Source organism: Schistocerca americana, chromosome 1 (assembly GCF_021461395.2).
Source record: "Schistocerca americana isolate TAMUIC-IGC-003095 chromosome 1, iqSchAmer2.1, whole genome shotgun sequence".
NCBI classification, from domain to species: domain Eukaryota; kingdom Metazoa; phylum Arthropoda; class Insecta; order Orthoptera; family Acrididae; genus Schistocerca; species Schistocerca americana.
The window spans coordinates 513,243,578-513,267,107 of NC_060119.1; the positions used below are offsets into that span (position 1 = coordinate 513,243,578).

Below are 23,530 nucleotides of genomic sequence, written 5' to 3' on the forward strand. Positions count from 1 at the left end.
TCTCACAATGAGGCAAATCATTCATAGACTCCCAGCTGCACCATATTTCCTCGTGGTTTACTGTACTGAAGGTGGTTAGTCTTTCGCAGTAGTAAATCCATTTATTACACAGAAAGGTGCTGATGCAATATACTGGCCCTGTGAACTCCTGCGTGTCGTAAGTGGCGACTAAAAGGGGGTCTCACACTTTTCAGTCCTGTAAGTTCAGGTCCCATTTTATGGTTTGACCTGCCATTTTCCAAATTCTGCAGAAGTGCAGGCCATATGGAGAAGGACACCTTATGTGGTGCATGAGTTATCCATAGTGCATTTAGATTTGATCTGCTGAACCTCTTGTCATGGCTTTGCATCTCCACCTGCAATTCAACTATTTGGGCAAAGACACTTTCCAGGGTATGCAATCTTCTTCCATTGTCTCCTGTCTTTCGTTCCCATGACAGTATTGGATTTCTCTGCGCCTAATATCCAACACAGTAGCCACTCCGGTGTGGTGGGGCCGTCATGTACCCATTTGGTGGTAGCCCCCTGACAACACAGGGATCTCACTGCCACTGCTGATGCCTGAGCTGTAAACTCCCCACGTATGCCAAGGAGTAGATGCCTGTCTTCCTGGTGCATCAGGGCTCCCAGCAACGGCCATCATGCCAGGTGGCCTTTGCTGTGGCTGGGTGGCACCTGTGGGAAGAGCCCCTAATCGGAGTGAGTGACATCAGGGCAGATGATTCACAATGAAGTGGACTAAGTCATCTCTTGCTGGTGACCGTATGGCACCTGCAGTCTCTAAGAAGGGCAAGATCGAGAACAGTGCTGACAGATATGACCCTAAATCATTTCCCTCCATCGCTACAACATGGGAGGAAGAGAGTCATATTCGCCTTGGTATTTAATCTGTAGCAGAATGGACGGGGACTCCTTTCTACCTATGAAGCCTCAATTTTTGTTGAACATCTTGAGGACAAGTTTGGGGAAGGGACAGTGCTGTCCAAGATGAGAAGCGGTGCAATCTTGATTCAAACAGCATCTCCAGCCCAATCCCTACTCGCTTGTGACCGGCTGGGTGATATTACTGTTTCCGTCACTCCCCATAAAAGCCTCAATACGGTCCAGGGTATTATTTTCCATCACGACCTCCTCTTGCAGTCTGATGATGAGCTCCATGCCAATTTAGAACACAATAGGAATGGATACAAATACTCAATCGGTGGCAGCAGGTAATCCTGAAGCGTAACCTGCCACGTTGCATGTTTCATGCCTTCCCAGCCTCATGGTTACGTCATCCTCCAGTGGAATTGCTGCAGATTTTTCCGCCACCTGGCTGAGCTAAGCCAAGTATTAAGCTTTACACAATGACTTATGTGGTAGTGACCACTTTCCCATCTTCCTGTCACTCCCCCAGAGCCATTCCCGCGGACGCCTACCAAGATGGGCTTTAAACAAGGCAGACTGGGAAGCTTTCACCTCTGTAGTCACCGTTGAATCTCCCTCACATGATACCATTGATGTGGTACTTGAGCAGGTCACTAGAACAATAATTTCTGCGGCAGAAAACATGATCCCTTGTTTTTTAGGGTGCCCCCATCAAAAGACAGTACCTTGGTAGTCACCGAAAATCGCTGAGGCCATTAAAGAGTGTCAGCGAGTTCTACAGCGACATAAGCAGTGCCTTTCCCTAGAGCACCTAATAGCTTTTAAACGGCTCCATACCCCACGTCCACCAGGTTATAAAAAGACGGAAACAGGTATGTTGGGGATAGGTGCGTCTCGACCATTGGGAGCCGTATGTCACCTTCCCAAGTCTGGACAATGATCAGAAGTGTTTGCGGGTACCAGACCCCAACAGTTGTTATTGGCATTAGCATCAGTGGTATGTTAGCAATTGCCGACCATTTTGATGAGCACTATGCTCAAGCCTACGCATTAGAGAATTATCCCCCAACATTTCTCACCCTCAAATGGCGGATGGAAAGGAAAGCCCTCTCGTTCACTGAACGTCATATTGAACCCTATAATGCTCCATTTACAGATTGGGAGCTCCTCAACGTCCTTGCACATTGCCCCAACACAGCTCCTCGGCCAGATCGGATCCACAGTCAGATGATCAAATATCTCTCATCCGACTATAAGTGACATCTCTTCCTCGTCTTCAACCGGATCTGGTGCAATGGCATCTTTTCATCACAATGGCGGGAGCGGACTATCATTCCAATGCTCAAACCCAGTAAAAACCCACTTGATGTAGATAGCTATCGGCCCATCAGCGTCATCAACATTCTTTTTAAGCTGTTAGAACGTATGGTAACTCGTCGGTTGTATTGGGTCCTGGAGTTGAGTGGCCTACTGACTCCATGCCAGGGCGGTTTCTGCCAGGGTTGCTCTACCATTTATAATCTTGTTTCCATCGAGTCTGCCATCCAAACAGCTGTTTCCAGACACCAACACCTCTTTGCCGTCTTTTTCGATTTGCAAAAAGCTTAAGACATGACCTGGCGACACGATATCCTTGTCACATTATATGAGTGGGGTCTCCGGGGCCCGCTTCCAATTTTTACCCAAAGTTTCCTATAGCTCCGTATTTTCTGTGTCCAAGTTGGTGCCTCCCATAGTTCCCTCCATATCCAGGAGAATCGGGTCCCGCAGGACGCTGTACTCAGTGTATCTCTATTGTTAGTGGCCATTAACGGTCTAGCAGAAGCTGTCAGGCCGTCGGTCTCACCTTCTCTGTATGCAGACGACTTCTGCATTTTGTACTGCTCCTCCAGTACTGGTGTTGCTGAGCAGCACCTACAGGGAGCCATCCACAAGGTGCAGTCATGGGCTTTAGCCCACGGCTTCCAGTTTTCAGCCTCGAAGTCGTGTGTCATGCACTTCTGTCGGCATCGTACTGTTCATGCGGAAGCAGAACTTTACCTTAATGATGATCCACTCACCTTAGTGGAGACATATCGATTTTTAGAAGTAGTTTTTGATGCCCGATTGATGTGACTTCCTGATCTTAGTCAGCTGAAGTGGAACTGCTGGCAGCACCTCAATGCCCTCCATTGCCGAGCAACACCAAGTGGGGTGCAGATCGCTCTATGCTGCTGCAGCTCTACAGAGCCCTTTTCAATCCTGCCTTGACTATGGGAGTCTGGTTTATGGTTCAGTGGTGCCCTCAGTGTTGCTTTTACTTAACCCAGTGCACCACTGTGGTGTTCAACTGGTAACAGGAGTCCAGTGACCAGCGTCCTGGTGGAGACCAGTGTCCCTCCATTGAAAGTTAGGCACGAACAACTGCTCACTCATTACGTTGCACACATTCATAGTTCTCCTGGGCATCCGAATTACCATCTCCTTTTCCCATCCACGGCAGTTCATCTACCGCATCGGTGGCCCAGGTCAGCTGGCGGCCATTTCTTGTGCTCTTGAGCGAATCTGCTCATGCCCTGATGAGTTGTTTCTTCTCTGTACTGACTGCTGTTTGTGTGGACCCCAGGCCACGTCGGAATCCCTGGAAATGAACTTGCCTACAGGCTGGCCAAACAGGCTACACAGAAACCGCTTCTGGAGATTGACGTCCCTGTAACTGACCTGTGATCATTGTTATGCTGCAAGATTTTCCAGGTTTGGGAGACAGAATGGCATAATCTCAGTACACACAACAAACTGCATGCCCTTAAGGAGACTACGAATGTGTGGGAGACCTTCATGCAAGCCTCTTGCAGGGACTCTGTGGTTCTGTGCCGGCTCCGCATTGGCCATACGTGGCTAACACATGGCTACCTCTTCCATCTCGAGGACCCACCTCCGTGTCACTGTGGCTCACATATGACTGTCGTCCATATCTTGCTGGACTGCCCACTTTTAGCCACTCTGCGGCGGACTTTTAACCTTCCCAGCACCCTACCTTCGGTGTTGGGCGACAATGCCTCAATGACAGATTTAATTTTACGTTTTCTTCGTGAGGGGGGTTTTTATTGTACCATCTAAGGGTGGGCATTTAGCTTTCTCCCTGTGATCTCCACCCTCCCTACATTTTAACTCTGTTGCACTTTCTTTGCATTTGTTTGTCTTGGTGGTCGTCTTTTTCCCTACATGTGGTCATATCGCCTTGTCTTTTTGGAATGGGCATTTTAATGTGTTGCAGAGTGGCTGGCTCATCCTCTTTTATTATTGTGATCAGCCAGCCAAGACCATCTGCCCTATAGTTTTAATACCTTCTTCTCCTTTTCCTTGTGGTTTATGTTTTCCCCATTTTTTGTTCATTCCATTTGTTTTATTTTTAGTTGTGGTGTTGGTTGTTTTTGTACCTTGAGCCTTGCTTGCGTCAGGAAAAAGGGACTGATGACCTTGTAGTTTAGTCCATTTATACCCCAAACCAACCAACCCTGTGAATTCCTGCTCTCATTTATCCAATGGCACTTTGCTTTTGGAGACTACATCTGATTCACAGGCACAAAAACTGTTTACAGCTTTGCTCCTCCACGGCTATCTTCTTCATGTTGCGGCCCATAGAACACTGAATTCTTCCAGTATTGTTATTTACACTAGGCTGCTTAATGGTATGACAGAGGCAGAAATTTAAATGTACCTGTCTGATCAGGGTGTCACTGCCGTCCATCAGATGATGAAAAAAGCAGATGCCTCCTTAGTGCCCACACGCACTCTCTTTCTCACTTTTGATAGGGTGGTTCTTCCATCAAAGACCAAAGCAGGTTATGAAGTTATCACAGTCACACCATATATTCCGAAGGCGATGGGCTGCTGTCAGTGTCATTGTTACAAACACACTCGAGAATCCTGTCGATACCCAGCGAAATGTGTAACCTGTGGCAGGGATGCTCATGAGGGCGATTGTCCACTCCCCCTCACTGCTGCATCAACTGCTGTGGTGACCATTCCACTTCCTCCCACGAAATTCCCATGTATCTCGATGAATGGGCTGTCAGGAGATTCGGGTGAAGGAAAAGTGCCTTACCCAGTCACTCAGAAGTTGTTGGCTAGTCGGAAACCCTGCATTCTACCATCTGGTACCTATGGTACTGTTCTTGCTACCTCTCATTCCACGAAGTACATGGCCACACATGCATGCAACCTCAAATTCAGCTCTGTGGTTGCAGTATCACCCAGTGTCATGGTAGTGACCCCATCTCCTTCTTCAGCTGTACAACACACAACCAAACTTTAACCTCACAGGCCGAAGTCACCTGCTACACAACCTGCAGGCCACAAAGGACAGAAGGAATATTCTTGTGAAGATTTCCCGCATCCCCCCAAGCCAACCAACATCTGAGTCTTCCTCTGTTAACCAGCAAAGGTCAGAGAAGTCAAACAAAGGCACACACTCTTCTTTTTCGCCAATTCGAAGAGCCTCTTCACCAATGTTGCCATGTGATACCCTTGCCTAGCTGACCTCCATGTCGTCGATGCGCGATACCAATGGTTCTGCTGCACTGGACTCCGAAGGCTGACAGCAGGAGAATGCAGACACTCCTGTAGACCTCATGGAGCAGGATCCTCCTGTCTCTGTACCCTGTAGCAGCAAGTCTTCGAAAGCTGACACTTTGCAGCTGTCAAGGTGACACCCCTTCATTTCTTCCTCATCATGGCACTCCTCCAATGGAAAGTTCGTGGTCTTCATCCAACAAAGAGAATTTACAGCTGCTCTTAGCATCGCAGTGTCCATGTGTTCTCTGCCGTCAGGAAACAAAATTGCATCCTTACGACCGCTTTGAGCTCTCGCATTTCTTCCCAGTCTGTTTTGACCTTCTCACCGAGGTCAGCATTCCATCTCATAGGGGTGCCACGCTGCTCATACAGACGTTCATAGTCAACCCATCTCCGTTACTACCCGCTTTGAGGCTGTTGCAGTTCGCCTTTGCCTTCCTCACTTGACCTTTGCTGTTTTTACCATTTACATCCCTCCATCATTCAGTGTCACCAGGGCACTCCAGCTTATAGGGCAGGTACCTCATCTCTTTCTGCTGCTTGGCGATTTTAATGTGCACCATCCACTTTGGGGGCTTTCCAGTACCTGTCCAAGAGGTGCCCTCTTGGCTGACCTTCTTAATCAACTTAACCTCTTCTGGCTTAACACATGAACACCCAAGTTCCTTTCAGACCCAAAGCACATGTGTTCCCATTTGAACCTCTTTGTCTGCAGTGTACAGCTTGCCCATTGTCTCGAGTGGTACGTTCTCTCTGACACATACTCGAGTGACAATTTCCTGTATGCTATCGGTCTGCTGACTCCTACCCCACCTACATGCAAACCCAAATGGCAGCTTACTAAGGCCGTGTCCTACATGAGCAACAGAAGCGAGCGACATCCCGTGACAGCTTCAGGCGACAAAACAACCGCAGGTGTGGTTACGGAAGTGCCCTTGAACCACATCTGTGTCACTGCCTGTCTCCCGCTGCAACTGGAAATGTTTGAATTCAATCATGTTTGAATCTTGTCACTGCAGCATGTGCGACAGAGAGCGACAGCCACGTGTCTTGTTGGCAAAGCAGTGGAGCAGTTGCGACAGCAGCTATGAATTACTTAACATCCGATTTTAAGAAAACTATTCAGTGAAAAAATTTGAATCTTCCGCAACCTATAGCTTGATATCTTTAAACGATAGAGGTCTGAATTTATTTTCGTTATTCATCATAGTTCCTGTGCTGCACGAAATTGAGTACATGGCCACATGAAATTTTTGAAAATTTGCAGAGGTAAAATCACATTGTGTAGACTTTCTGTATAGTTCATTTAAGGCCATACATTATTATGTATGAAATGTAACCAATGTATCTAAATTGTATTTAAAGTTGAGACCAGAATATCATCTCTCTTCATTCTCGAGATATTGGTTGTTATATCCACGGACGGGTCACTCGCCGTGCGTCCAAACCTTTCCTGTGCTTCAGGAATCAAGTGGTCGTAAAACTCGTCGTATCTCATAAAAGGTTCAAGATATCGAAATGACAAATTTTGGAAATGACAGCACACAGAAAGGACTATTTTATCATATGATTAACACTAGATACATTTTTGTAAATGCGTGAGCAGAGCCAAAAACAAGACTTTATAATTTACACCATGAGGTTTTGTCCAAATTTTCATAGCCAAACAAAGGGAGAGAAACAGGTAAATGGGGTATCAAAGTGACCAGCATGAGGTCTACTTTGGCATGAAAATATTTAACTGCTTGAAAGTAATCAGGGTAATTAACAAAAACTTAATTAATAAGCTGAGGAAAAATTGAAATATTTCACGAAAAGCTGCTGTAAAAGAAGTGTCAAAAATTTCGTCTGTTCAAGACGTTGCTATTTTGCACATAAAAAGATACGTTGGTGCAGTATTTAAATGTTAAAAAGGCTTCCTTCAAATCAATGAAGACAAACAAGAAGTCCATAAGATCATGCTTTCTGAATAAAACTTGAAATTAAAAAATGAAAGAAATCAGCCAAATATTTTATGAAATGATTTGTGTAAAAGAAATAAGTAGATCAGAGAAACGTTCAACGTGCCTTTGAATGATGCTCGAAATCCTGAACAGAAAATGAGGTGCACCAAATGTTTCCCTAGTGTGGTCTACTGACAGCCTATTTAAATAAATCTTCACACTGGACAATGTTGATATTGAAGTGCTTAACAAGACTCTTCTGTACCTACCAAACAGGCCACAGAGCGAGCTTCTGACGCTTGTGGAAGAACTCTGATTGGCTCACACCCAGCTCCTACCCTTCAACTTGCTGCATAAATTAATGTAGAAGGTAATTCTGTAGAATAACGTGAATGAAGGAATTTGCGATACAGCATATGTGCATAGAAGAAAGAATGCCTTCACACAAATACTTGGCCATTCCAGACCATTAATTCTATATAATAATCAACCCCTGGCCACTAAACATGGTGTCATGCCATTGCTATTATTTTGCTACTCTCTCCCCCCCCCCCCCCTCCCTCCCCCCCTCTCCCAATCCCCCTTGTGTGACAGTTGTAGGAGCTGAGGGATGCAGGACTGGAGTACAGGTGGAATGATGACCACACAGTTTATTTAGTGTGGCAAGTAATTTGACACCTTTGGTGAGGTTAAGACAAATAAGTTTTAAATGTTGGGTTTGTGCCTTTCAATAGGCACTTTGGGCAACTCAGTTGGATTGATAACACTTTGTGGAGACTATGGCTCTGTTTGCTGCTTGAATCACCCCATGGGTCATAATCAGAAACGTATCTAGGTTGTGCTTCATCTTATCATAAGCCACAGATCAGTGTACCTCCTGCCTGTTGAAGTTTGTTTATGGGTCCATCGGGAGGTGGGACAATGCATTAGCTTGAACATGTTAAGTGATCAGTCTGTAATGAATGTCATAATTACAGTTTCTGCAGAATAAGTCCCACATCTGCAGCATTTATGATATTTCTTGTGGGAGCTTTCACTATGGTCCAAACAGGGCAATCATTGGCTTATAGTTCATTAAATAAACTGATGTACCATAAAGGAAAGTTTAAAATGCCATAGATTGTCCTGAGTGCGTCCCATTCACTTCATGAGGGTGGTCCGTCCCCCGTCCCCCCCCCTCCTCCTCCCCCCTCCCCAACATTTATGTGGTGAATGCTATTGGATGTTTCATCCCACCAGCATTTTTATGGAACAGTATAATATGCCGATGTTGTTCTGTGACATGTCTGTTGCCAGTGTCAAGTGTCTTCCTGGTGTAAAATTTGGTAGTCAAGGAGTTGATTTTAGACACATTTTAAAAAAATGTAAGTAACACCTTGTGATATGTTAGACCACACACATTTGATATCTTTTTTGCATAGATGGGTAAGGGGTAAGGACTATAGGCTATATTTGTGTATACATTTCCCATAATTAATTAATAATGATCGTAGCTCTTCCAAATTTTTTGGAGCCAGTAGCTTATTTATGGCAGCAATTCATTTGACCACGATCATAAGAACAGTTTTACTCAAAATATGCTACATACAGTATATTTAATGCTTGGCTTAAGAAAACTATGTTTGTCCAGCCTACAACATAATCTGTCAGACAACGTGTAAAATTTTTTGTGGTGTTGTTTCCAAATAGCTTCTGTTATAATTGTCATGCAGGTAATTTCCACATAATGAAATACTGTGGATGAGTTGTTCTAAATAGCACAAAAATATTACAAATTCGGCTGGGACAGTGAATGGCTTTCTATTATAATACTATAAACTCAATGGTGTGTTAATTACCTGTTTCTGCTGTGTTTGTGCGAACACCAATTACACATGCACCTACCTTAGATCAATCTTCAAAACATTTTGCCCATTCACCAGTCCACACATATTATAAAAATGTATGTATGTTTGGGTGTATGTGTGTAAGTTCCATACCTCCTAAACCACTGGACCAATTTCAACCAAACTTGGTGCACGTAGCCCTTACAGGTCAAGCAAAAATTGCTATGGACGTAAGAATAAATCATAGTTCAGGAAATATGAGAGTACGAACAATGCGTGAAAAATTGCTGCAGCATGTGTAATGTTTAAATGTATCACATCTGTGCTACTAACTATATTTTCAATAAATTTCGCAGACAGTATCCACATATGCCATTAAATGCACCTACAAAGTTATATCAGGCTACTACATATAGTTTAGGAGGTATGACATCATGAACACTGAGATGCGTGAAAAACTGTCCGATTGTGTATGACATTTAAATTTATTACTTCTGTGCAAGTAACTTTATTCGCAACACATTTTGCAGACTGTGTCCAAATATCCCGCTGACTGTACCTACATCATTGTATGACACTAGTTCAAGAGATATGATTTCATAAACACTGAGGTCCTTAAAAATATTCTGCATCATGCATTAATGCTTTTATTGTTTACTACTAAAACCCTCCTACATCATGTCAGCTTAAGAAAATCCTTGACACCTGGTAGCTGGCAGCTGAAAGCTGAGGCCTTACAAATTAGTGAGCAAGGTTTATGGTGTTGATTTAAGTGCAGCCTAGTAGCAACAACATATGATTGTAGTCTGAAACTCCCAAATATTAGAATATTGTATACTACTATGTAGTTCTGTCAGTGGACAGATCCATACAGAGTGGTACTTGGAGAGAGGTAACTGCTGAGTTCTCAGTAACATCACGTGCCTCACGACAAAACATATAGTGATGAAGATTCTTGTGTCTAGTTGAAATTGTCAAACTATGTGGGGTGGGGTTCAAAGTTCCTAATGTCTTACTCCGTACCTCATAATGTGGACTGTGTTTGCCGATGCAAGCATCTTCTGAAAAATTCTTGTTAGAGCTTTGTGCTGCAACTGCTGTTGATTTTCACCATGCTCTTGTTGTTCCTGTTGATGTGCCATTAATTGCTGTTGCCACAGTTTCAAGGACTTAATAGGACTGAAGATGGATTGGTCAGCAATGTACGATGATTTTATCTGACAAGATTCTAGCACAAATTGTTTTATACCAGTGTAAGGAGCAAGTTTTGTGAAGTGGCACTAAAATTAAAGTCCATGAATCCACACACACTCAAATGTGTTGGTAACAATCACAGTTAGTATAAGCCTGCCCACCCGGCTAGCCGTGCGGTCTAACGCACTGCTTCCCAAGCGAGAAGGTGTGCCGGTCCCTGGCACGAATCTGCTGGGCAGATTCGTGTTGAGGTCTGGTGTGCCGGCCAGCCTGTGGTTGGTTTTTAAGGCGGTTTTCCATCTGCCTCGGCAAATGCGGGCTGGTTCCCCTTATTCAGCCTCAGTTACACTATGTTGGTGATTGCTGCACAAACGCTGCCTCCACATACACGTACACCATAATTACTGTACCACACAAACATTGGAGTTACACTCATCTGGACTGAGACGTTCCCGGACGGTGGGGGAGGGGGGGGGGGGGGTCCACTAGGACCCAAACCGCACAATAACCATAGGTTCAGTGTAGGGTGGCGGTGGGGTGAATGGACTGCTGTAGCCTGTTGTGGGGTTGTGTATCACTGCAGGCTACAGTGGGGACGAAGCCTCTCCTTCGTTTCTAGGTCCCCAGTTCAGTACCTACATACATACATATATGGTATAAGCCTGGATGAGAGGAAAGCTAATTCACATGAGATGTTACAATCCAACTTCCCCTTATAGAAAAGCCAATATTTTCTCAAGAAAAATACAGAGTACCAATTGTACCCAAATAGTAGTCCCAAAATAAAAGGAAGGCTAGCAACATAGTATTATTGTGATATATATAACAGACTTCATAGGCATATGCAAACTGAATTTAGTTTGTGGCACACTCAGCTTTATAGGAACTTCCAGAATGAGATTTTCACTCAGCAGCGGAGTGTGCGCTGATATGAAACTTCCTGGCAGATTAAAACTGTGTGCCCGACCGAGACTCGAACTCGGGACCTTTGCCTTTCGCGGGCAAGTGCTCTACCAACTGAGCTACCGAAGCACGACTCACGCCCGGTACTCACAGCTTTACTTCTGCCAGTACCTCGTCTCCTACCTTCCAAACTTTACAGAAGCTCTCCTGCGAACCTTGCAGAACTAGCACCCCTGAAAGAAAGGATATTGCGGAGACATGGCTTAGCCACAGCCTGGGGGATGTTTCCAGAATGAGATTTTCACTCTGCAGCGGAGTGTGCGCTGATATGAAACTTCCTGGCAGATTAAAACTGTGTGCCCGACCGAGACTCGAACTCGGGACCTTTGCCTTTCGCGGGCAAGTGCTCTACCAACTGAGCTACCGAAGCACGACTCACGCCCGGTACTCACAGCTTTACTTCTGCCAGTACCTCGTCTCCTACCTTCCAAACTTTACAGAAGCTCTCCTGCGAACCTTGCAGAACTAGCGCTCCTGAAAGAAAGGATATAGAGCACTTGCCCGCGAAAGGCAAAGGTCCCGAGTTCGAGTCTCGGTCGGGCACACAGTTTTAATCTGCCAGGAAGTTTCATATCAGCGCACACTCCGCTGCAGAGTGAAAATCTCATTCTGGAAACATCCCCCAGGCTGTGGCTAAGCCATGTCTCCGCAATATCCTTTCTTTCAGGAGTGCTAGTTCTGCAAGGTTCGCAGGAGAGCTTCTGTAAAGTTTGGAAGGTAGGAGACGAGGTACTGGCAGAAGTAAAGCTGTGAGTACCGGGCGTGAGTCGTGCTTCGGTAGCTCAGTTGGTAGAGCACTTGCCCGCGAAAGGCAAAGGTCCCGAGTTCGAGTCTCGGTCGGGCACACAGTTTTAATCTGCCAGGAAGTTTTATAGGAACTTGTCCACCGAGGAGTTTTTACTCTGGCAACCTCTGCTGGCACTGGGGTTATGAGCAGTCATGCCACCCCCTTGACACACACACACACACACACACACACACACACACACACACACACACACACACACATTCATTTTCGATTATAGACAACACATTAATACCATCTCTTGAATATGTTATGAGTATAATTTTTAACGTTTACACTAGTTAACGCTAAGGAATGCCACATTTATAAATCTGTAATTTATTTGCAGATGATACCTCGCAAAGAAACAAGTCTTAACCACAGATGGTACTCAGTTTCTGCAACTCGAGGCAGACAGATTGTGGTTTGGTTAGCAGTGGCTGATTTCCTTGCATCATTAGGTAAATTATTGTACTGCTTCTGTGGTTTCCCTAAATCACTTAATTTTCCTTGGAATAATCCATAGCCGGTTTCCTGTCCAATTAAAGCTTGTGCTTCACTGTAATGACCTCATTATTGACATGCTGTTGAAGCTTAATCTTTCTATATTTTACTGCACATCTGGTACTAACTCAGATAATGAATATTACATAATGCCAATCCAGCTGTCATTCTTGTAATTCTGATATTTTATGCAGTTTGTATCAGTTTCAACTCAGCTGTTGTTAATTCATCTATTAACTATTATTATATGAAAGTAAGTAGCTCTTCTCTGTAAATATTGTATTTCTTATATGATTCATGAACTTGTACTATGAATCTATTCTTTCAGGTGTTACAAATTTATTACACTTAGATTGTGCAACATTAACAGATAATTATTTTGTCATCAAGCAGAGCTGTATTTACTGCTATTTGTTTTGTTTTCTGTGCTATTACTGTAACACTGTCACCAAATGTCTGCTGAACTCTCATATTCATGACAACGGTGGTTCAAATCCTTGTCTGACCATACAGATTCAGGTTTTCTATAATTCCTCCAAAATTGTGTAAGACAGATGCTAGGATGGTTTCTTTGTGAAGATACATCAAAATTCCTTCCCCAATCCAACCTTGCACTCCCTCTGCATTTATTTTTTTATCATGGTAAGATTAGATCCTTTTTTTACAGTTCACCAGTCATTCTACATATTTTATACTTTGTTCATTAAGAAACACCTGTTACCAAAAGTCATGCATTTAACATGGAATACAACATTTAGATATAACAACAACTAAACTTTGGAAACACTAGGTGGTGGAACAGAACAACAACTTATTTTCTGTTACTTTCGCTACAATTATTTTCAGCCATTGATCACATATGTGCTTTATTATGTTTACCAGTTTCATCGTTATCCTTGTTCAGATCTGTCGCAGCAAATATACACTGAAGTGCCAAAGAATATGTGTATTCAAATACATTGAAGTGTAAACAGGCAGAATATGGCGCTGCGGTCAGCAATGCCTATATAAGACAAGAAGTGTCTGGCACAGTTGTTAGATCCATTACTGCTGCTACAATGGTAGATTATCAAGATTTATGTGAGTCTGAGTGTGGTCTTGTAGTTGGCGCACGAGTGATGGACCACAGCATCTCCAAGGTAGCGATGAAGTGGGGATTTTCCCATATGACCAACCCTTCCACAAATTGCTGCAGATTTCTATGCTGGACCATCAAGTGTCAGCACAAAGCTTTATGCCTCACCTGGGCATGTCAACACCAGCATTGTACTGTTGATGATTGGAAATATGTTGCCTGGTCGGACAAGTCTCGTTTCAAATTGTATCGAGCACATGGATGTATGTTGATACAAAGATAACCTTATGAATCCATGGACACTGCATGTCAGCAGGGGACTGTTCAAGCTGGTGGAGGCTCTGTAATGGTGTAGGGCATGTGCAGTTGGAGTGATATGGGACCCCTGATAAGTTTAGATATGACTCTGACAAGGGACATGTACGTAAGCATCCTGTCTGATCACCTGCATCCGTTAATGTTCATTGTGCATTCCGATGGAGTTGAGCAATTCCAGCAGGACACTTGTGATATTCCACAGGACCAGTATTGCTACAGAGTGGCCCCAGGAATACTCTTCTGCGTTTAAACTCTTCCGCTGACCACCAAACTCCCCAGACATGAACATCATAGAGCACATCCAGCATGCCTTGCAACATTCTGTTCAGAAGAGATCTCCACCCCCCTCATACTGTTACAGATTTATGGACAGCCCTGCAGGATTCATGGTGTCAAGTGTCAGTTCCATCCAGCACAACTTCAGATATTAGTCTAGTTCATGCCACGTCATGTTGTGGCACTTCTGCTTGCTTTTGGGGCCCCTACATGATATTAGGCAGGTGTACTAGTTTCTTTGGCTCATCAGTGTAGAAGAAAAACTAGTTAACTACATTAAAACAAACATAATAAACTACAGTTCACGTTTTTATAGCTTGTATGAGTAATGTGAGTATGATTTGCAAACATACTAATTCTTTCCACTGCTCAATATAAATAAAATGCATCATAAGTTTTTCTGTGCAACATGTATATTTTGAAAGTGCTGCATGTGTAGAGTATCAGTCACTTTATACAGGATGTAATTAAATTACCTTTATAGTAGTTGAGGATTTGTAGTGGAGACAAAGACAGTTAAGTTTAGCATAGGAACTCATGTGCTGAAATGTACCATTTTCCTGCTACACGCAAAATACCACAACACACGTCCAAATCTCCTGCATTTTTGGTTCCACTGTCTAGGGTCTCATGCCCACTGCAGGTTTATTTACGTGCCATTCAGTTGAGTTTGTGATCTACCCAGGAAGCTTTGTACTTCCTGTTGTGCCTGTGGTCTTTGTTCTTACTATACTACTGTACAGTAGTGATCATTCCTACAGCACAGGCCGGCCGGAGTGGCCGTGCAGTTCTGGGCGCTGGAGTCTGGAGCAAAGCGACCGCTACGGTCGCAGGTTCGAATCCTGCCTCGGGCATGGATGTGTGTGATGTCCTTAGGTTAGTTAGGTTTAATTAGTTCTAAGTTCTAAGCGACTGATGACCTCAGAAGTTAAGTCGCATAGTGCTCAGAGCCATCCTACAGCACAGAGTGCAAGCTGTCATACATTTCATTTTTTGTTTGCTGCTGTTGACCATGGTAAACTACATGTTTGCAGAATACTCCAACATGCTGTTATTGTACAGAGAAGCATGGTGCAATGTGAGAGCTGCTTGTCATTTGTGAGTTATGCACTTTCCACACCGCCATGCACCTTTGCACTTCCTCTTTGCTATGATATACCAGTGAGCATTCACCAACAGCAAGGCCAACTTTGGTTCTCCACAGTGGTAGTGCACAACTGAGTTTGAAGATACTGTACTCCATGCAGCAGAAGATGACTTGATGATGTGTACCAGGAACATAGCAGGTAGAGGGAATGTGGATCATCAAACTGTCTGGCATGTTCTGCATGAGTAGCAGCAGCACCCACAGAAGTCAGATGCAGTGCAGCTAAAGGATCTTGCATCATGAACTTATTTCTGCAGGTGGTTGTTGCACCACTGTATGGATGAGCCCAATTTCCCACGGTGGATCATTTTCACAGGTGAAGCCAAGTCCACCAGGAAGGGTGTTCCAGTTCCCATAACAGTCACATCTGGCCTGATGAAAACCCACAGCTGCGCACATACTAGCCCGACTGCCTGGCCTGTACATTCTCCCAACTTGAGCCTGCTGTCACATGAAATTCTTTATTTATGAGACCCCTGTGGCATCTGAGGAAGACCTACTGGCACTGGTTATATCTGTGGTGGATGCTCGAGGACCAGGCATTGGTTATCATGTGTATGGGAACATGGTATGGTGGTATCATATCTGTTTTGATGTTGATGTTTGTCACATTGAGCCATACTTGAAAGTGAACTCAGACAACAAGCAGCAGGAGCCGTAGAGCAATCTACGTTGGGGTACTTTGCGTGTAGTGGGGAAATAGTATGTTTCCAGACATGGGTAACTATTTTAAACTCAACCATGTAGGCCCCCACTACAAGTCCTCAAAGTCTGTAAAGGTAATTTAGTTACACCCCGTACAATCATACATAGAGAAAACATGTGGCAAGCTTATAATGTCTGGTAAACTGAAAAATATACTTTTATCTTTCTTTTATTTTAAATGTTGTTCAAAAAATGTAAGTCTGCACTAGAAATTGACTTTAACATTCATTTAGGTTTCACGACTATAAACATAAATAAAATTTGCATCCTAATTTTTTGTTATTAAAATAAAGAGATACTATCTGAAACAAGTTGTAAGGTCCAAAATTAACTGAGGCATCTACAATTACACAACTTTTTGTTATACACCCATAGTTCCATTTCTTTCATTCATGCTCTAAAGTAAGCACCTTCTTATGATCGGGAAGCTTGCTTTCTTCAAATGTGCTAGTTTGTGAAGAGTAAAGGAACAAAGACAGATTACAGCAGGTAGTTTGAAAGAGAGGGCACTTGCAGCAATGGTCATGAGAAGAAAGAAGAAGAAAGAGAAATGTGAAAGAACCTCATCAGTCATCATCAGTGAGGCAATTGCCACAAATTAGATAACTTGGTCACTACATTAAATGACAATAATTTACTCGTCTGAATGAATTGTTGTGATGATGAAGATGTGCCAGCATAAGATCATTTGAAATGTTAGTCGAAGTTTGTTGTCTGAAATTACAGTGACAGTCATGTGGAAAATAAAATCAGGCTGCTCATATTTGAAACCATCACAAGAACAGTATATTCTGTGTTTCATTTATTTTTGTATATTAAACCAAAACAATCACAGCTAAATTGAATGTTGAGTATGTCTGCAGAGGGCAATAGGCATTTCTCAAGAGGAGGGACCTCAGTTTGATAATCTAATTATGTGGTAGACCACTTACTGCTATTTTTTACTGAAGTATATTTAAATATGTATGGTATAGAGTAACGCAAATTTTTCTGAACAGTAGAACCCTGTATGATGTGAAAGAAGAGGTGTCTGCAGAACCAAATCAAATGAAAGGTACATTTTGCTTAGATTTGGATATAGTTGTCTGTAATTTTGTTCATCTTTGATATGTGATTCTTAAGTAGTGTTATAGGCCTCCAGAGATTTTGCAACATTTTCTGATAAACACATAACTTTCAACCAACCAAATATCATTACACAAATATTTTAAGAATGACATAAATGACAATGTTGTTGTTGTTGTTGTTGTTGTTGTTGTTGTTGTGATCTTCAATCCAGAGACTGGTTTGATGCAGATCTCCATGCTACTCTATCCTGTGCAAGCTTCTTCATCTCACGAGTATCTACTGCAACCTACATCCTTCTGAATCTGCTTAGTGTATTCAACTCTCTGTCTACCTCTACGATTTTTACTCTTCTCGTTTCCTTCCAATACTAAATTGGTAATCCCTTAATGTCTCAGAAAGTGTCCTGCCAACCAATCCCTTCTTCTAGTCAAGTTGTGCCACAAAATCCTCTTCTCCCCAATTCCGTGCAGTACCTCCTCATTAGTTTCGTGATCTACCCATCAAATCTTCAGCATTCTTCTGTAGGACCAAATTTTGAAAGCTTCTATTCTCTTCTTGTCTAAACTATTTATCATCCATGTTTCACTTCCATACATGGCTACACTCCATACAAATACTTTCAGAAAAGACTTCCTGACACTTAAATCTATACTTGATGTTAGTAAATTTCTCTTCCTCCCCCAGTGGGTCCTGGGGGTAAGAATAGGCCCAAAGTATTCCTGCCTGTCATAAGAGGCGACTAAAAGGAGTCTCTCATGTTTCAGCCTTTATGTGATGGTCCCCTGTCGGGTTTGACCATCTTTCTAAATTTTCCCGAAGAGCGAGCCAATTGGGGAAGGGCGCCTTACATGGTGCATTGTGTCCATCGTGCATTGTGATCTTTAGCCCACTTTCTTGTCATGGCATTTCAGTCCTGCTCATTCTCCATCTCTTGTGCGAGGACACCTTCCAGGGTGCGTTTTCCACCATGCACTATGCAGTGTCGCTTTCTGCGTCAACGATGACCATGGACTTCATTACACCTGATATCCAGCACGGTAGCCAGTCCATTGTGGTGGGGTTGGCATGTACCCTGTTGGTTGTAGTTCCCTGACCACACAGGGTTCTCTCTGATGATGCCTGCGCCGTTAGTTCCCCACATATGCCTAGGGGTAGATGCCCATCCCCCTGGGGCATTGGGACTCTTGGCAATGGCCATCCTGCCAGGTGGCCTTCGCTGCAGCTGGGTGGTGCCAGTGGAGAGGGCCCCTGGTCAGAGCGAGTGGCATCAGGGCGGATGACATGCGATGAAGCGTAGTCCATCATCTCTTGCTGGTGGTGAAACACCAGCAGTCTAAGCATTCACAGGCTCAATTCAATGCACAGAAGTACAACCCCAAATCGTTCCCCTCCATGGCCACACCATGGGAGGAATGTCAGGCTAAGGATGGCAGTGGATCTTATTCACCCCGGTACCTTGTATGTTCAAGAGCTGATGGAGAATCTTTCATGACGATGAAGCCTCAGTTTTTTTGTTGAGCATTTAGAGGACAAGTTTGGGGAGGTGGAGGGATTGTCCAAAATGAGATCTGGGTCAGTCTTGATCAAAACAGCATCCTCTGCCCAGTCACGGACGTTACTCACTTGTGACAAGCTAGGGAATGTTTCTGTAACCATCACGCCCCATAAGATCTTAAATATGGCCCAGGATATGATATTTCACAGGGACCTTATTGAGCCGCGTGCCAATTTAGAGCATTTTGTCCAGCATGTCCACCGGGAACTGAGGGATAATCAGGTTGCCACCGGTGCCTTCATCTTGGCCTTCGAGGGCGATACATTGCCCAAGAAGGTCAAGGTGATGGTCTAGCGCTTGATGTAAAGCCCTATATCCCTACCCCTATGCGGTGCTTTAAGTGCTGGAAGTTCAGCCATATGTCTTCCAGCTGTACTTCCAGTGTCACACTCGGAGATTGTGGACACCCATCACATCCCAATACTCCATGTGCCCTGCCTCCCATCTGTGTCAACTGCAGAGAGCACCATTCGCCTTGCTCGCCAGACTGCTGGATTTTCCAGAAAGAAAGGAAAATCATGGAGTGCAAGAGCCTGGACTGACTGACCTACACTGAAGCTACGAGAAAATTTGAACACCTGCTGCATCCTGTATGTATGACATCATCTTATGCCACTGCTACAACAGTTCTGGAACCATCAGCTCCACTAACCCGCCACCTCTCAGGGCCAGAAGACTACACCTGCCCCTTTGATGGTGAGGGGCATTTCCCTCCATGTGGATCCCGTACCACCTACTTCGGGAGCAACACCACCAACTATTGGGGATGTCTGTCCCCACTTCTAAGCCGGAGAAGCACAAGTCTTCTTCAGCTCCTCTCACTAGGAATGGGTCCCTTGGGACACTCCCTTCCCAAGTTTCTGCTTGTGGGAGAGATGACACCCACCAGTGACTGAAGAGCTCAAAAGCAGCTGGTCATAGGGCTTCACACTCATCCTCAGTCCGGGAGACTGAGCGAGTGAAGTCCTCCCAGCCAGGGAAACCCAAGGAGTAGCGAGAAATCCAAAAAGAAGACCCCTAAGACCAAGAAAATTGCGGTGGAACCCAGACCACCACTACATACAAGCTCTGCGTCTGAGGATGGGGTGGAGATTCTGGCGTCCGCTGAGGACCTAGATCTCGCCAGACCCTCAGCCACAGTGGATATAGACTGCTCAGGCAAAAAGTCGGTAGCAGCAGGTGACTCTGAGGTGTAGACTGCCTCATTGAATGTTCCATGCCTTCCCAGTCTCATGATGACGTCATCCTCCAATGGAATTGCAGTGGTTTTTTCCACTACCTGGATGAGCTCCGACAACTGTTAAGCTTTACACTTGCTGTCTGCATTGCCCTCCAGGAAACCTGGTTCTCGCCAATGTGGATGCCTATCCTCCACAGCTATAAGGGATATTACAGGAACCGTAGCCATTGTAATCGAGTGTCAGGTGGAGTTTGCGTTTATGTCCTAAACTCAGTCTGTAGTGGCACTGTGCCCCTTCAAACTCCTCTTGACGCTGTGGCTGTCAGAATAAGGATGACGCAAGAAGTAACTGTCTGCAATGTGTATCCTCCTCCAGATGGTGCATTACCCCTGAATGTATTAGGTGCACTGATTGATCAACTCCCTAAACCTTTTCTACTTCTGGGGAATTTTAATGCCCGTAACCCCTTGTGGGGTGGCACCGTGCTTACTGGCCGAGGCAGATATGTTGCAACTATACTGTCTCAGTGTGACCTCTGACTCTTAAATACTGGGGCCGCCACACATTTCAGTGTGGCTCATGGTAGTTACTCAGCCATTGATTTATCAATTTGCAGCCCAGGACTTCTCCCATCTATCCAATGGAGAGCACATGATGACCTGTGTGGTAGTGACCATTTTCCCATCTTCCTGTCACTGTTCCGGTGTCAGGCCCATGAACGCCTGCCCAGATGGGATTTAAATAAGGCGGACTGGGAAACTTTCACCTCTGCTGTCACTGTTGAATCTCCCCCACATGATAACATCAATGTGATAATGGAGCAGGTGACTACAACAATTGTTTCTGCAGCAGAAAACGCAATCCCTCGCTCTTTAGGATGCCCCCGGTGTAAGAAAGTCCCTTGGTGGTTCGCCAGAAGTCACTGAAGCAATTAAGGAGCGTCGGCGAGCTCTACAGTGGCATAAGTGGTACTCTTCCCTAGAGCACCTCATAGCCTTTAAATGGCTCCGTGGCCACATTCGCCAACTCATCAAACAACAGAAGCAGGAGTGTTGGTCGAGATACGTCTTGACCATTGGGTGCCATACATCATCTTCCCAAGTCTGAGAAAAGATCAAACGTCTTTTCGGTTACCAGACCCCAACAGGTGTTCCCAGTGTTATCATAAATGGCGTGTTATCTACCGACACAAATGCGATTGCCGAGCACTTTGCTCGAGTCTCTGCGTCGAAGAATTACCCCACAGCCTTTTGCATTCTCAAATGGCGGCTGGAAGGGAAAGTCCTCTCGTTCACTAAACCCCACAGTGAATCCTATAACGCACCATTTACAGAGTGGGAGCTCCGCAATGCCCTAGCACATTGCCCCGACACAGCTCCTGGGCCTGATCGGATCCACAGCCCGATGATTAAACATCGCTCATCTGACTACAAGCGACATATCCTAGTCCTCTTCAACCAGATCTGGTGCGATGGTGTCTTTCCATCGCAGTGGTGGGAGAGCACCACAATTCCAGTGCTCAAACCTGGTATAAACCCACTTGATGTGGATAGCTATTGGCCCATCAGCTTCACCAACATTCTTTGTAAGCTGCTGGAATATATGGTGTGTTGGCAGTTGGGTTGGGTCCTGGAGTCACATGGGCTCCATGTCAGGGCGGCTTCCGCCAGGGTCACTCTACCACTGATAATCTTGTGTCCCTCGAGTCTGACATCTGAACAGCCTGTTCCAGACGCCAACACCTGGTTGCCATCTTTTTTTACTTACGTAAAGCATACGACCTGAGCTGGTGACATCATATCCTTGCCACATTGTCTCCGGGGCCCGCGCCCTATTTTTACCCAAAACATCCTTTCGCTCCGTACTTCTTATGTCCAAGTTGGTGCCTCCCATAGTTCATCCATATGCAGTAGAATTGAGTCCCACAGGGCTCTTTATTTAGTGTATCTCTAGTTTTAGTGGCCGTTAATGGTCTAGCAGCAGCTGTCGGGCCGTCTGTCTCACCCTCTCTGTATGCAGATGACTTCTGCATTTCGTACTGCTGCTCCAGTACTGATGTTGCTGAGCGGCACCTACAGGGAGCCATCCACAAGGCACAGTCATGGGCTGTAGCCCACGGCTTTCAGTTTTCAGCTGTGAAGTTGTGTGTCATGCACTTCTGTCGGCACTGTACCATTCATCCGGACCCAGTTCTTTACCTACATGATTATCCACTCTCTGTAGTGAAGACATCGATTCTTAGGACTGGTTTTTGACGCCCAATTGATGTGGCTTCCTCATCTTTGTTGGCTTAAGCAGAAATGCTTGCAGCATCTCAGTACCCTCCTTTGCCTGAGCAACGCCAATTGGGGTGCGGATCTCTATACACTGCTGCAGCTCTTCAGAGCCCTCGTCCAATCCCGAATCGACTATGAGAGTGTGGTTTATGGTTCGGCAGCGCCCTCAGTGTTACATTTACACCACCCTGTGCACCACTGCAGGGTTCGACTAGCGACAGGAGCTTTTAGGACGAGTCCGGTGACCAGTGTACTGGTGGAGGCTGGATTTCCTCCATTGCTGATCAGATGTGCACAACTGCTCGCCAGTTATGCTGCACACATTCATAGCTCTCCTGAGCATCCAAATTACTGTCTCCTTCTCCTGCCTGCAGTGACCCATCTACCACATCAGCAGCCCAGGTTGGGGCTAAGCATTGCAGTTTGCGTGCAGTCCCTTCCCTCCAAACTGGAGTCCTTCCCTTTGCCACATCTACTTGCGGTCCATTCACTTAGGCCTCCATGGTGTACACCTCGGCCACAGCTGCGTCTGGACCTTTTGCATTGCGCTAAGGACTCCGTTAAACCCGCCACTCTCCTCTGTCACTTCCTTTCGATTCTTGACGTGTTCCAGGGTTCTGATGTGGTTTACACCGACGGCTTGATGGCTGATGGTCACGTAGGCTTTGCATATGTTCATGGTGGACATATTGAACAGCACTCCTTGCCAGATGGCTGCAGTGTTTTCACTGCAGAGCTGGCGACCGTACCTCATGCTCTTGAGCACAATCCGCTCACGCACTGGTACGTCACTTCGCCTGTGTACTGACTCATTGAGCAGCCTACAAGCTATCGACCAGTGCTAACCTTGCCATCCTCTGGTAGCATCCATCCAGGAGTCCATCTATGCCCTGGAACGGTCCTGTCATTCAGTGGTGTTTGTGTGGACCCCAGGACAAGTCGGAATCCCAGGCAACGAACTTGCCGACAGGCTGGCTAAACAGGCGACGTGGAAACTGCTTCTGGAGATGGGCATCTCCTAAGTTGACCTGTATTCTGTCTTACAGCGCAGGTTTTTCAGGCTTTGGGAGATGGAATGGCACAACAGTACGCACAACAAGCTGTGTGTCATTAAGGAGACGACAAATGTGTGGAAGTCTTCCATGCGGTCCTCTCGCAGGGAATCAGTTGACCTCTACCAGCTCCGCATTGGCCATACAAGGCTAATGCATGGGTTACCTACTCCGTCGCAAGAACCCACCTCTGTGTCGCTGTGGCTCCCTAATGACACTTGTCCATCTCTTGCTGGACT

The 23,530-nt window shown here is 45.1% G+C and overlaps 2 protein-coding genes across 2 annotated transcripts in view; one reads left to right on the plus strand and one right to left on the minus strand.

The window, feature by feature from the left end:
• Positions 1 to 23,530, minus strand: part of LOC124605040 (ribonuclease P/MRP protein subunit POP5) — a 156,312-nt gene that overhangs the window by 112,146 nt on the left and 20,636 nt on the right. The window lies entirely within an intron of this gene.
• Positions 1 to 23,530, plus strand: part of LOC124605024 (G-protein coupled receptor 143-like) — a 131,703-nt gene that overhangs the window by 12,383 nt on the left and 95,790 nt on the right. Inside the window, exon 2 of the mRNA XM_047136528.1 lies at positions 12,484 to 12,595. Within this exon, the coding sequence (XP_046992484.1) occupies positions 12,484 to 12,595 (112 nt within the window). The remainder of the gene's footprint in view (positions 1 to 12,483; positions 12,596 to 23,530) is intronic.